Consider the following 14,208-nt stretch of genomic DNA (forward strand, 5'->3'; position numbering starts at 1 on the left):
GGCAATTACAAACTACAAAAAGAAAACCAGCCACATCACGGACACCAACGTCTTGCTTCCAGACAAACTAAACACCTTCTTTGCCCGCTTTGAGGAAAGTACAGTGCCATCGACGCGGCCCGCTACCAAGGACTGCGGGCCCCCCCTCTCCTTCTCCGTAGCCGACGTAAGACATTTAAACGTGTTAACCCTCACAAGGCTACCGGCCCAGACGGCATCACTAGCCGTGTCCTCAGAGCATGCACTAACCAGCTGGCTGGTGTGTTTACGGACATATTCAATCTCTCCCTATCCCAGTCTGCTGTCCCCACATGCTTCAAGTTGGCCACCATTGTTCCTGTACCCAAGAAGGCAAAGATCACTGAATAAATGACTATCGCCCCGTAGCACTCACTTCTTTCATCATGAAGTGCTTTGAGTGACTAGTCAAGGATCATACCTCCACCTTACCTGCCACCGTAGACCCACTTCGATTTGCATTCTGCCCCAATAGGTCCACAGACGATGCAATCGCCATCACACTGCACACTGCCCTATCCCATCTGGACAAGAGGAATACCTATGTAAGCATGCTGTTCATCGACTACAGCTCAGCATTCAACACCATAGTACCCTCCAAGCTTATCATTAAGCTTGAGGCCTTGGGTCTCAACCTCACCCTGTGCAATTGGGTCCTGGACTTTCAGATGGGCCACCACCAGGTGGTGAAGGTAAGAAACATCTCCACTTCGCTGATCCTCAACACTGGGGCCCGACAAGGGTGTGTGCTCAGCCCCCTCCTGTACTCCCTTTTCACCCATGACTGCGTGGCCATGTAAGCCTCCAACTCAATCATCAAGTTTGCAGACGACACAACAGTAGTGGGCTTGATTACCAACAATGACGAGACAGCCTACGGGGAGGAGGTGAGGGCACTCGGACTGCGGTGGCAGGAAAACAACCTCTCACTCAACGTCAACAAAACAAAGGAGATGATCGTAGACTTCAGGAAACCGCAGTGGGAGCACCCCCCTATCGACGGGACAGCAGTGGAGAGAAGTTTTAAGTTCCTCACCGTACACATCACGGACAAACTGAAATGGTCCACCCACACAGACAGTGTGGTGAAGAGCGTGCAACAGTGCCTCGTCAACCTCAGGAGGCTGAAGAAATTTGGCTTGTCACCTAAAACCCCCACAAACTTTTACAGATGCACAATTCAGAGCATCCTGTCGGGCTGTATCACCGCCTGGTACGGAAACTGCACCGCCCACAACCGCAAGGCTCTCCAGAGGGTGGTGCCGTCTGCACAACACATCACCGAGGGCAAACTACCTACTTTCCATGACACCTACAGCACCCAATATCACAAGAAGGCCAATAAGATCATCAAGGACAACAACCACTTGAGCCAACTGCCTGTTCACTCCGCTACCATCCAGAAGGCGAGGTCAGTACAGGTGCATCAAAGCTGGGACCGAGACATTCGAAAAACAGTTTCTATCTCAAGGCCATCGACTGTTAAACAGCCATCACTGACACAGAGAGGCTGCTGCCAACATACAGACTCAAATCACTGGCCACTTTAATAATGCCACTTTAATAATGTTTACATATCTTGCATTACTCATCTCATGTGTATATACTTTATTTTATACCATCTATTGCATCTTGCCTAAGCTTCTCGGTCATCACTCATCCATATATTTATATGTACATATTCTTATTCCATCCCTTTACTTAGATTTGTGTGTATTAGGTAGTTGTTGTGGAATTGTTAGATATTACTGCACTATTGGAACTAGAAGCACAAGCATTTCGCTACACTCGCATTAACATCTGCTAACCATGTGTATGTGACCAATACAATTTGATTTGATTTTGTTAAAGTGCAGTGTGTGTGACTGTGCATATTAGACGTACTTGTGGGGACACTTTTTGGTCAGCACATATGATTTAAAACAGGGTTGGGGCATAAACAAACAGAACTCATCATGAGGGGCCTCAGTGGCTCCACTGACTCTTGTGTGGGTGAGACTGCTGGGTCTCTTAGCAACAGTGGCTACGTTCAAGTCACTACTGTGGGTAAGTGTTCCCGCTTATTTTTTTCAGGCACTGAGCAAATTTCACTTATTGTAAGCGGAATGTTGTGTGAAACTTCCGGTGCGCATTCACAGTGAACACTGAGGCTGTACCCTTAAAGTTTCAGACAGTAGTCAATAGGCTATTGTGGCTATTTTAGCATAATGTAGGCCTACCAACAAAACCAATGGAGCAAATCCCATAACATTTTCACATGGAAATAGCTTTTGATGCAGGCCTACATTGCACAAGACTTTTAAAGACGTTTATACATTATGAAGGGCTTGACATTAATTCATGATTTTTTTACTTGGATTTTTTACATGGGCAAAATAGGTGACTGTAAATTGCATTGCGTTGTATTGTGCCGTATGATGTAATCCCAGACTCAATCTTGCAAAGTTAGATGTGTTTTGGTTTGTTGCATTGATATAATGTTGATTAGATTACAGAAGAAACGTTGATCTATATAGTGCAAACTAATGGGGTGAACTCAGTGAAGTTCAGTCTCTTGCGTCTCTGCGCGGCCTGGCATTACTTCTGGAGGAGGTGCACGGCCACGCACGCAGCTTACAGGGAACATTTGCTCTAGACCATGTATGATCATGTTTACTATTATCCAGCAGATGTAAACCATAAAGTTATTCTATTGTTGAAATGATTGCACTGAAGGAACTGACTGCAAAGGAATGAAGAGACATTTTTCTATCCATGTAGAGCATCAACAAGCCTCGAGATTCACAGGAAACCCCAGATATGGTCAGCAGTATGGTGTTGGTTACAGATAACTTTTGTTTTCACAACAACCAAAAAAATGGAGTGTGAGAGTCCATGTATAGCCATGTACCCCACTTTACCGAGACGCTTGTAAAATCTTTGTCCTTTAAGTTGGTACATTGGTTGGTATGTTGGTTCTGAGTTCAGAGGCAGAGAAAGGATGTTGCTGCATGGTGCCATGCCAATACCAACATGTCAGGGTTGTTCCACTTAGCTGTAGATGGATGTGGTTTGAAATGGCTGACTGGAGCTGATGGTGAAACGGGAGTCATCCGTCATACACTGGTTATGAGGTTATTGGGAGCTATGGTTACAACTGTTTGTTTTGCTCCACCTAAAGCCGTTCCATTCCCAAACCACCATCATGACGTGATTTCCAGATTATAAGGCAGTAGGGCAACTCTTGATTTGATGCATTCAGCTTCTTTCTTATTATGACTCTTGGTTAAAACAATTATTTCACTCTCACACACATGCATCACTAGCTCCTAAATGAATAACATGGGTAGAGAGCTCTTCCAGATGGTAGATTCTATGTTAGACCTTCCATACCACCACGCCCAGTAGGTTGAAGAGTCATGCCATTGATGCCAACCTGGTAATCATGTTGAGTTGAGAAGAACACCGTTATCCCAGGGCATGTTGTAACATTCTTCACTGATTTTAAACAGCACTAGTAAAAGTTGATTCAGCCTTTTTCATCGCTTCCCTGTTCTGTTCTTTGTGTCTTGTTAAAATAAAACGAATAAACCTGGATCCTCTTCTCTTCCCATGCAGATATCACGTGACATCACCGTGGGACGGTAACTGCTCCTGCTGGTTGCCAGGGAGACCCCTAACCCCCAGCCCCCCTGTGGAGATGAAGCCCCAGGGGCTGCTCGGAGCAGAGGGGGATTGTGGGATGTTGGGTCTGCTGGTGCCCAGTCCCCAGAGTGAGGCGGTTACCCATGAGCTGGAGGAGCTGTCCCTACAGCCCAGCAACAACCTGCCCCCCCTCAATGAACGCAAGAACGGTGAGTGGGGAGGAAAGACACACACAAACACACACACACACACACACACACCACACACACACACACACACACACACCAGTGAAACAGACTCAGTGGTTATAGTCAGTCATTATAAGGAATCGGCTGTCTAGCATGCATTGCAGGCTAACCATTACTCACACAGCCCAGTTGTTGTTCTGGCAGCTCTATGGTCTGGCTAAGGCACTGATGAATGAACACATGATTACTGGGTTGAACAGGGCTTTAGAAACGCCATTCTGTTTGCCAGGTCCTAATGACAGCTTAGATGGCTTAAATGAGAATTCCACCCAAAAACGATCTCTCATTAGTCCATTGTTGATATAGTCCCACATTTTTTTTTTTTTGCATGTCAGCAATCGATGATATATATAAACTCAGCAAAAAAAGAAACGTCCTCTCACTGTCAACTGCGTTTATTTTCAGCAAACTTAACATGTGTAAATATTTGTATGAACATAACAAGATTCAACTGCTGAGACATAAACTGAACAAGTTCCACAGACATGTGACTAACATAAATGGAGTAATGTGTCCCTGAACAAAGGGGGGGGGGGGTCAAAATCAAAAGTAACAGTCAGTTTCTGGTGTGGCCACCAGCTTCATTAAGTACTGCAGTGCATCTCCTCCTCATGGACTGCACTAGATTTGCCAGTTCTTGCTGTGAGATGTTACCCCACTCTTCCACCAAGGCACCTGCAAGTTCCCGGACATTTCTGGGGGGTATGGCCCCAGCCCTCACCCTCCGATCCAACAGGTCCCAGACGTGCTCAATGGGATTGAGATCCGGGCTCTTCGCTGGCCATGGCAGAGCACTGACATTCCTGTCTTGCAGGAAATCACTCACAGAACGAGCAGTATGGCTGGTGGCATTGTCATGCAGGAGGGTCATGTCAGGATGAGCCTGCAGGAAGGGTACCACATGAGGGAGGAGGATGTCTTCCCTGTAACGCACAGCGTTGAGATTGCCTGCAATGATAACAAGCTCAGTCCGATGATGCTGTAACACACCGCCCCAGACCATGTCGGACCCTCCACCTCCAAAATAATCCTGCTCCAGAGTACAGGCCTCGGTGTAACGCTCATTCCTTCGATGATAAACGCGAATCTGACCATCACCCCTGGTGTGACAAAATCGTGACTCGTCAGTGAAAAGCACTTTTTGCCAGTCCTGTCTCGTCCAGCGATGGTGGGTTTGTGCCCATAGGCGACGTTGTTGCCGGTGATGTCTGGTGAGGACCTGCCTTACAACAGGCCTACAAGCCCTCAGTCCAGCCTCTCTCAGCCTATTGCGGACAGTCTGAGCACTGATGGAGGGATTGTGCGTTCCTGGTGTAACTCGGGCAGTTGTTGTTGCCATCCTGTACCTGTCCTGCAGGTGTGATGTTTGGATGTACTGATCCTGTGCAGGTGTTGTTACACGTGGTCTGCCACTGAGAGGACGATCAGCTGTCCGCCCTGTCTCCCTGTAGCGCTGTCTTAGGCGTCTCACAGTACGGACATTGCAATTTATTGCCCTGGCCACATCTGCAGTCACACACACACACACACACACACACACACACACACACACACACACACACACACACACACACACACACACACACACACACACACACACACAGTACCAGTCAAAAGTCTGGACACACCTACTCATTCGAGGGTTTTTCTTTATTTTTACTATTTTCTACATTGTATAATAATAGTGAAGACAAACTATGATATAGCACATATGGAATCACGTAATAACCAAAAAGGCATTCAACAAATCAAAATATATTTTATATTTGTAGCCACCCTTTGCCTTGATGACAGCGTTACATACTCTTGGCATTCTCACAACCAGCTTCATGAGGTAGTAACTTGGAATGCATTTCAATTTACAGGTGTGCCTTGTTAAAAGTGAATTTGTGGAATTTCTTTCCATTTTAATGCATTTATCCAATCAGTTGTGTTGTGACAAGGTAGGGGTGGTATACAGATGATAGCCCAATTTGGTAAAAGACTGATGGCTCTCATGAGGACCGCCACAGGAAAGGATGACCCAGAGTTACCTCTGGTGGGGGTGCTTTGCTAGTGACACTGTTGGTGATTCTAATGATCTTATCCCCTGCAGCAGAGGGAACTCTGGGTCTTCCTTTCCTGTGGCGGTCTTCATGAGAGCCAGTTTCATCATAGCGCTTGATGGTTATTTCATAGTTTTGATGTCTTCACTATTATTCTACAGTGTAAAAATAAAGAAAAACCCTGGAATGAGTAGGTGTGTCCAAACTTGTGTGTGTGTGTGTACACAACAGGACTACAAGTCCTCAGTCCAGCCCCTCTCAACCTATTGCGGACAGTCTGAGCACTGATGGAGGGATTGTACACACACACACACACACACACACACACACACACACACACACACACACACACACACAGATTATATATATATATATATATCTATCAATAATTTTTTACCCCTTTTCTCTCCCTAATTTCATGATATCCAATTGGTAGTTAGTCTTTTCCCATCGCTGCAACTCCCGTACGGACTCGGGAGAGGCGAAGGTTGAGAGCCATGCTTCCTTCCGAAACACGACCCTGCCAACCCGCACTGCTTCTTGACACACTGCTCGCTTAACCTGGAAACCAGAAACCAGTCGTACCAATTTGTCGGAGGAAACACCGTACAACAACGTCCGAAGTCAGCGTGCATGCGCCTGGCCCGCCACAACGAGTCGCTAGAGCGTGGTGGGACAAGGATATCCCTACATTTTCTAGATATATATATATATATATATATATATATATACAGAAATACTGCCGGTATGACTCATTTTGCATCATGTAATGCTACATTTACAAAATGTAATTGCTCAACCGTCGTATGCTTACGCTCGCATCTCTCCCTTCTCCCAGAATGCATCGCTCCCTTTGCGACACAGGGACAGGCCAGATATAAGACATGACAATGACATTAATGCATGCTGTTACCTAAATAGTTAACTATCGAGATAGCAAATTCAAAACATATAGCCTAGTTATCTACTTAGACAAGACTATCATTATTTATTTTATAGGCTAGCCTAACTGCTGCCGCAATGCCTCCGCCTGTACTTTTCATAAACATATGAACCCTGTTTGCTAACCAAAAATGTGCTATAAATCGGCAAATGACTCACAAACTAACAAGGCTTAGCAACAAATGACTCACTAACTAACAAGGCTTAGCAACAAATGACTCACTAACTAACAAGGCTTAGCAACAAATGACTCACTAACTAACAAGGCTTAGCAACAAATGACTCACTAACTAACAAGGCTTAGCAACAAATGACTCACTAACTAACAAGGCTTAGCAACAAATGACTCACTAACTAACAAGGCTTAGCAACAAATGTGGCTGCACGCGTCTCCGTGATTGAAAGACTGCCTGTGCCTCTCAATGCAGTAATTCTATTCCGATGAGCTCTTCAGACATTGAGAGAACAGTGTGCAACACATCACATCCAGAGGGTGTTGATACAATTCTGATAGGACTAATTGTTGGATATTGTGATTTAGTTTTTTTTACTTGTCCATTCGGGACAACTTCAGACTATATTCTGCTTGCCAGACTTATTATTTTGACTTGTCCCGGACAAGGGGAGAAGCATTAATGTCAAGCCCTGATACATCTCTTCCCACACATCGCATGCACTTCAGACATTGAGCAACTGGAGAAACTACATACTGTTAAAAGATTAACCACATGGGAGTTGTGAATGTGTCAGACTCCTTGGAATCCTGGTCAGAATCTCTTTCCCTCATAGCTGACCTGGACTGAGTTCACTGAGCCGACCCACAGCTTAGGAAACATTGCTGAGACTGTGTGTGTGTGTGTGTGTGTGTGTGTGTGTGTGTGTGTGTGTGTGTGTGTGTGTGTGTGTGTGTGTGTGTGTGTGTGTGTGTGTGTGTGTGTGTGTGTGTGTGTGTGTGTGTGTGTGTGTGTGTGTGTGTGTGTGTGTGTGTGTGTGTGTGTGTGTGTGTTAACTCAGCCCTACATAGACCAGTGTTTACATAACACTGACAGTCTGGCCAGGGTGTTCCCCAGAAGTCAGTGTTGTTACCCCACTGAAATGTGAATTAGCCAGACAGACCCCAGTGTCACTCAGCTATTGTTATGACTTTCTGTTCTCCTAAAAGATGCTGTAAGGGGTGATGGGCGATCACTCACTGCAAGGGTTAACTTGAACTGATCCTGTTCTGCCTCTTGATTCTCACTGATGGGTCGATTGCTACTGACTGATGAGGAAAGGTACAATCCACCAACAGAAACAGTCAGAGAGCGAGAAAGTGAGTGAAAGAGGGAGGGAGCAGTGGTCGATCTGCCTACAAGAGAGAGAGATTGTGAGTGAGAGAGAGGAGTTTTAGAGTAGCGCATTGAGAGAATATCAAGGCAGACTTGGAGTCTGGTGGTTCATCTCTCCTGGAGCTCTCTGTGGACTAACAGACTGACATATGGGACGGTAGTTAGTCTGTAGCATTCCGACCATCCAGAGCTCCCTCAGCTCTGTCCTGCGTGGCTGATATTAACTATGGCTTGTCTGAATGTGGAGACCCACTCCTTCTGCAGGGACCAATTCAGATCAGGTGACCCGCTCACTCAGCACCCTCTTACTTTTGCTTGTTTGTGGTTCTGGAGTATCAATTTGTTGAGACATTGCGCTTTGGGTATGGCGTGGTTTAGACCCCTGTATAGGCCAACTGAGTGTATAGGCCAGATACATTAGGAGATTCTCCACTTATTCTGTTGTATCTTCGGTTGTGGCTTTTTTGGCAGTGGCGCATTCAGTGAGACTTGTGATTCAGTGAGCGAGGGGCATTTCCATGTAAAAAGCTCTAATAGCACTGTGAAGTTTATCAAATTTGGTGTCAAATGAAAGCTAAGAGTCTATATTTTGGAGAAATTAATCCCTATATACTGTACCAGTCAAAGGTTTGGACACACCTACTCATTCAAGGGTTTTTCTTTATTTTTACTATTTTCTACATTGTAGAATAATAGTGAAGACATCAAAACTATGAAATAACACATAAGGAATCATGTAGTAACCAAAAAAGTGTTAAACAAATCAAAATATATTTGAGATTCTTCAAAAAGTATCCACCCTTTGCCTTGATGACAGCTTTGCACACTCTTGGCATTCTCTCAACCAGCTTCAATGCTTTTCCAACAGTCTTGAAGGAGTTCCCACATATGCTGAGCATTTGTTGGTTGCCTTCACTCTGCGGTCCAACTCATCCCAAACCAGCTCAATTGGGTTGAGGTCAGGTGATTGTGGAGGCCAGGTCATCTGATGCAGCACTCCATCACTCTCCTTCTTGGTCAAATAGCCCTTTCACAGCCTGGAGGTGTGTTGGGTCATTGTCCTGTTGAAAAACAAAATGATAGTCCCTCTAAGTGCAAACTAGATGGGATGGTGTATCGCTGCAGAATGCTGTGGTAGCCATGCTGGTTAAGTGTGCCTTGGGAACCACACATGCGGAGATCATCCGTTCACCTACTCTGCGTTTCACAAAGACAGAGGTTGTAACCAAAAATAAAACATTTGGACTCATCAGACCAAAGGACTGATTTCCACCGGTCTAATGTTCATTGCTCGTTTCTTGGCCCAAGGAAGTCTCTTCTTCCTATTGGTGTCCTTTAGGAGTGGTTTCTTTGTAGCAATTTGTCCATGAAGGCCTGATTAACGCAGTCTCCCCTAAACAGTTGATGTGTCTGTTAGTTGAACTCTGAAGCATTTATTTAGGGGCAGCAGGTAGCCTAGTGGCTAGAGCATTGGACTAGTAACCAAAAGGTTGCAAGATCAAATCCCTGAGCTGACAAGGCGACTGCACTTCCTTTCCTGTGGCGGTCTTCATTAGAACCAGTTTCATCCTAACGCTTGATGGTTTTTGCGACTGTTCTTGAAATCATAGCGCTGTCATTCTGCTCCTAAACAAGGCAGTTAACCCACTGTTCCTAGGCCGTCATTGAAAATAAGAATTTGTTGTTAACTGACTTGCCTAGTTAAATAAATACAAAATAAAGAAAATTTGGGCTGCAATTTCTGAGGCTGATCACGCTAATGAACTTATCCTCTGCAGCTGAGGTAACTCTGGGTATTCCTTTCCTGTGGCGGTCTTCATGAGAGCCAGTTTCATCATAGCGCTTGATGGTTTTTGCGACTGCACTTGAAGAAACTTTCAAAGTTCTTGAAATGTTCTGCATTGACTGACCTTCATCTTTTAAAGTAATGATGGACTGTAATTTCTCTTTGCTTATTTGAACTGTTCTTGCCATAATATGGACTTGGTCTTTTACCAAATAGGGCTATCATCTGTATACCACCCCTACCTTTTCACAACACAACTGATTGGCTGAAATGCATTAAGAAATTCCACAAATTAACTTTTAACAAGGCAAAAGTGTTAATTGAAATGCATTCCAGGTGACTACTTCATGAAGCTGGTTGAGAGAATGCCAAGATTGTGCAAGGGTGGCAACTTTTTGAAGAATCTCAAATATAAAATATATTTTGATTTGTTTAACACTTTTCTGGTTACTACATGATACCATATGTGTTATTGCATAGTTTTGATGTCTTCACTATTATTCTACAATGTAGAAAATAGTAAAAATAAAGAAAAACCAGTGAATGAATAGGTGTGCCCAAACTTTTGACGGGTACATTTTTCAACCATTTTCCATCCAACAAAGTAGGAATAAGCAAAGGTTTAGATTTCTGATCAAACAGATGGAAAAGGGGTCTCAGACAACATCTAGCAGAAAAAGTATTTTGAAACACATCAATGCACATTAATGTTGAACTAATATCAACACTTAGATTTAGTTTTGGAGCATTTTCTTCTGCCTTCTGTAACTTTAAGAAACATTGCCTTGGGCCTTGTAATTTTGCCCCAATATCTTTAAGATATTTTCTAATCTCTCTCCCTCATGAGGGAGGTAAATGAAAGTTCACAGAAGTAACATGTAAAAGTAGACCTTCCAATTAGGTTTGTTTTTACTAATAAAACAATTTGGTTTATGATTTATTAAGTGATTAAAACATGTAATTCTGTTACCACATCGGTAACAGAAGGACCAAAAAAACATTTAACAGAATGACTGCAACTGAATTGGCTACAATGTGAATTCATAGTAGTCACAAACCACAGTTGGGTCCCCTGCTACTGTCCTCCCTTCCACTGGCATCCTGTTGTGTTCAGCTCATAACTGTTTTCTTTCTGTCCCATGGTGGTCAAACCTCTCCCTCTCTCTCTCTCCAGTTAATGTCAACTCTCCCAGCTCTTACTGACACCTAACCATGCTCTTACTAACCGGCTCTTACTAACCTGACACCGAGCAATGCAAAACACTCACCAGAAAAAATAATTGTAACAGAATCCGTTCTATAATGGCGAAAATCAAACTTCTCATTCGGTGTTGCTGTTAGCCAAACTACCAGTGAAAAGCAGTATTTATTTTGACTATCCGGATATACAAAAAAAAGTCATTATTTGAATAGTAAAATATTTTCAAAATCCCATCCCTACTATACAGTAGAGTACAGTAAAGCACAAGAGTACAGTATCATTTACTGTATTGTACTGAACAATACTCTGTTTTACTGTACTGTTATGTCCAAACTTATGAAACCTTGACGTCTATGATTGGTTCAGATTTGGTCCGGATCAAATTTGGTCTTGTTTGGAGGCAGAGCTCATTAGAATAATAGCCAGTGTGTAGAATTATACCCAAATATGCAAAGGAGGATATTAAATATGTCTACCTTTTTGTGTACCTATTCAGGATACATCACCAAGAAGAGAATAACATTCACATTTATAAATATGTATTTCTGTATATTACAGATCAGGCAACCTTGATGTCATTCTGTTAATGTAATTTTCTTAACGGGTGTTAATCCACTTCACTTCACTTACTGTAGTTCGATAACCAAAAGAGATGTTTTGAATAGAGGTTGACCGATTTTATGATTTTTCAACGCCGATACTGATTATTGGAGGACCAAAAAAAGCCGATACCGATTAACCTCTCTGGGGTACGCTAGCGTCCCACCTACGGGACACACTCGCCAACAGCCAGTGAAATAGCAGGGCGCCAAATTCAAAACAACACAAATCTCATAATTCAAATTTCTCAAACATACAACTATTATCCCATTTTAAAGATACACTTCTCGTTAATCCAACCACAGTGTCCGATTTCAAAAAGGCTTTACGGCGAAAGCATAACATTAGATTATGTTAGGACAGCGCCTAGACAAGAAAAACCACTCAGCCATTTTCCAAGCAAGGAGAGGCATCACAAAAAACAGAAATACAGCTACAATTAATCACTAACCTTTGATGATCTTCATCAGATGGCACTCATAGGACTTCATGTTACACAATACATGTATGTTTTGCTCGATAAAGTTCATATTTATATCCAAAAACCCCATTTTTACATTGGCGTGTAATGTTCAGAAATGTTTTGCCTCCCAAAACTACCGGTGAATGAGCACATCAATTTACAGAAATACTCATCATAAACGTTGATAAAATATTAAACTGTTATTCAAAGAATTACAGATACACTTCTCCTTAATGCAACCGCTGTGTCAGATTTCTAAAGTTTTACGGCAAAAGCACACTTTGCAATAATCTGAGTAGAGTGCTCAGCAACAACAACAACCAATACAGAAACCCGCCATATTGTGGAGCCAACAAAAGACAGAAATACCATTATAAATATTCACTTACCTTTGATCTTCATAGGAATGCACTCCCAGGTATCCCAGTTCCACAATAAATGTTTGTTTTGTTTCGAAAAAGTCCATCCTTTATGTCCAAATATCTCCTTTTTGTTTGCCCGTTCAGTCGAGTAATCCAAATGCATTGTGCTCGCGCAGTAAGTTCAGACGAAAAGTCTAAAAAGTTATATTACAGTTCGTAGAAACATGTCAAACGATGTATAGCATCAATCTTTAGGATGTTTTTATCATAAATCTTCGATAATATTCCAACCGGACAATTCCATTGTCTTCAGAAATGAAAAAGAAAGCAGCTCCCGCTGACGGCCAAGCGCATGATTTAGCTGATGGCAATCTGCCAGGCAGCTGGTGCCAACAGCTCTCGTTCTCTTCCCATTCACAGTAGAAGCCTGAAACAACGTTCTAAAGACTGTTGCCATCTAGTGGAAGCCTTAGGAAGTGCAAAATGCGTTGGATAAAGAGCGTTAGAGCGTTGGACTAGTTAACCGTAAGGTTGCAAGATTGAATCCCCGAGCTGACAAGGTAAAAATCTGTCGTTCTGCCCCTGAACAAGGCAGTTAAGCCACCGTTCCTAGGCCGTCATTGAAAATAAGAATGTGTTCTTAACTGACTTGCCTAGTTAAATAAAGGTGTAATTATTATTTTTTTAATCGGCAAATCGGTGTCCAAAAATACCGGTTGTTATGAAAACGTGAAATCGGCCCTAATTAATCGGCCATTCCGATTAATCGGTCGACCTCTAGTTTTGAAACACAAGTTGTCATGTCATAGCACTCCATTCTTTCTGCAGACATGTTCGATAATTAATTCGGAGTAGATATTTAAGAGTTTTTGGAAAATGTGGTCACTTTACGGTCATGTCTGCAGAAATGTGGTCACTTTACGGTCATTCTGTCACAAAAACATTATACTTCCACTGTACTTTGAGTAAATGTGTTTTTGTAACATTTTCAGTGTAAATTGTTAAAAGTAGTCCTTGTGCATAGAGTTGTACAGTTGAAGTCAGAAGTTTACATACACTTAGGTTGGAGTCATTAAAACTTGTTTTTCAACTACTCCACACATTTCTTGTTAACAAACTATAGTTTTGACAAGTCGATTAGGACATCTACTTTGTGCATGACACAAGTAATTTTTCCAACAATTGTTTACACACAGATTATTTCAGATATAATTCACTGTATCACAATTCCAGTGGGTCAGAAGTTTACATACACTATGTTGACTGTGCCTTTAAACAGCTTGGAAAATTCCGTAAAATTATGTCATAGCTTTAGAAGCTTCTGATAGGCTAATTGACATAATTTGAGTCAATTGGAGGTGTACCTGTGGATGTAATTCAAGGCCTACCTTCAAACTCAGTGCCTCTTTGCTTGACGGCATGGGAAAATCAAAAGAAATCAGCCGAAAAAAATTGTGGACCTCCACAATTTCCAAACGCTTGAAGGTACCACGTTCATCTGTACAAAGAATGGTACGCAAGTATAAACACCATGGGACCACGCAGCCGTCATACCGCTCAGGAAGAGCGTTCTGTCTCCTGGAGATTAACG

At 42.9% G+C, this 14,208-nt stretch overlaps 1 protein-coding gene across 1 annotated transcript in view; it reads left to right on the plus strand.

Annotated features, from left to right (window-relative positions):
- The window catches only part of LOC106609573 (myocardin-related transcription factor B), a 50,911-nt gene that overhangs the window by 20,563 nt on the left and 16,140 nt on the right, over positions 1 to 14,208 (plus strand). Inside the window, exon 3 of the mRNA XM_014208526.3 lies at positions 3,616 to 3,851. Coding sequence (XP_014064001.2) covers positions 3,698 to 3,851 — 154 coding nt within the window. The 5' untranslated portion in view covers positions 3,616 to 3,697. The remainder of the gene's footprint in view (positions 1 to 3,615; positions 3,852 to 14,208) is intronic.

Source organism: Salmo salar, chromosome 01 (genome assembly GCF_965601325.2).
Source record: "Salmo salar chromosome 01, fSalSal1, whole genome shotgun sequence".
Taxonomy (NCBI): domain Eukaryota; kingdom Metazoa; phylum Chordata; class Actinopteri; order Salmoniformes; family Salmonidae; genus Salmo; species Salmo salar.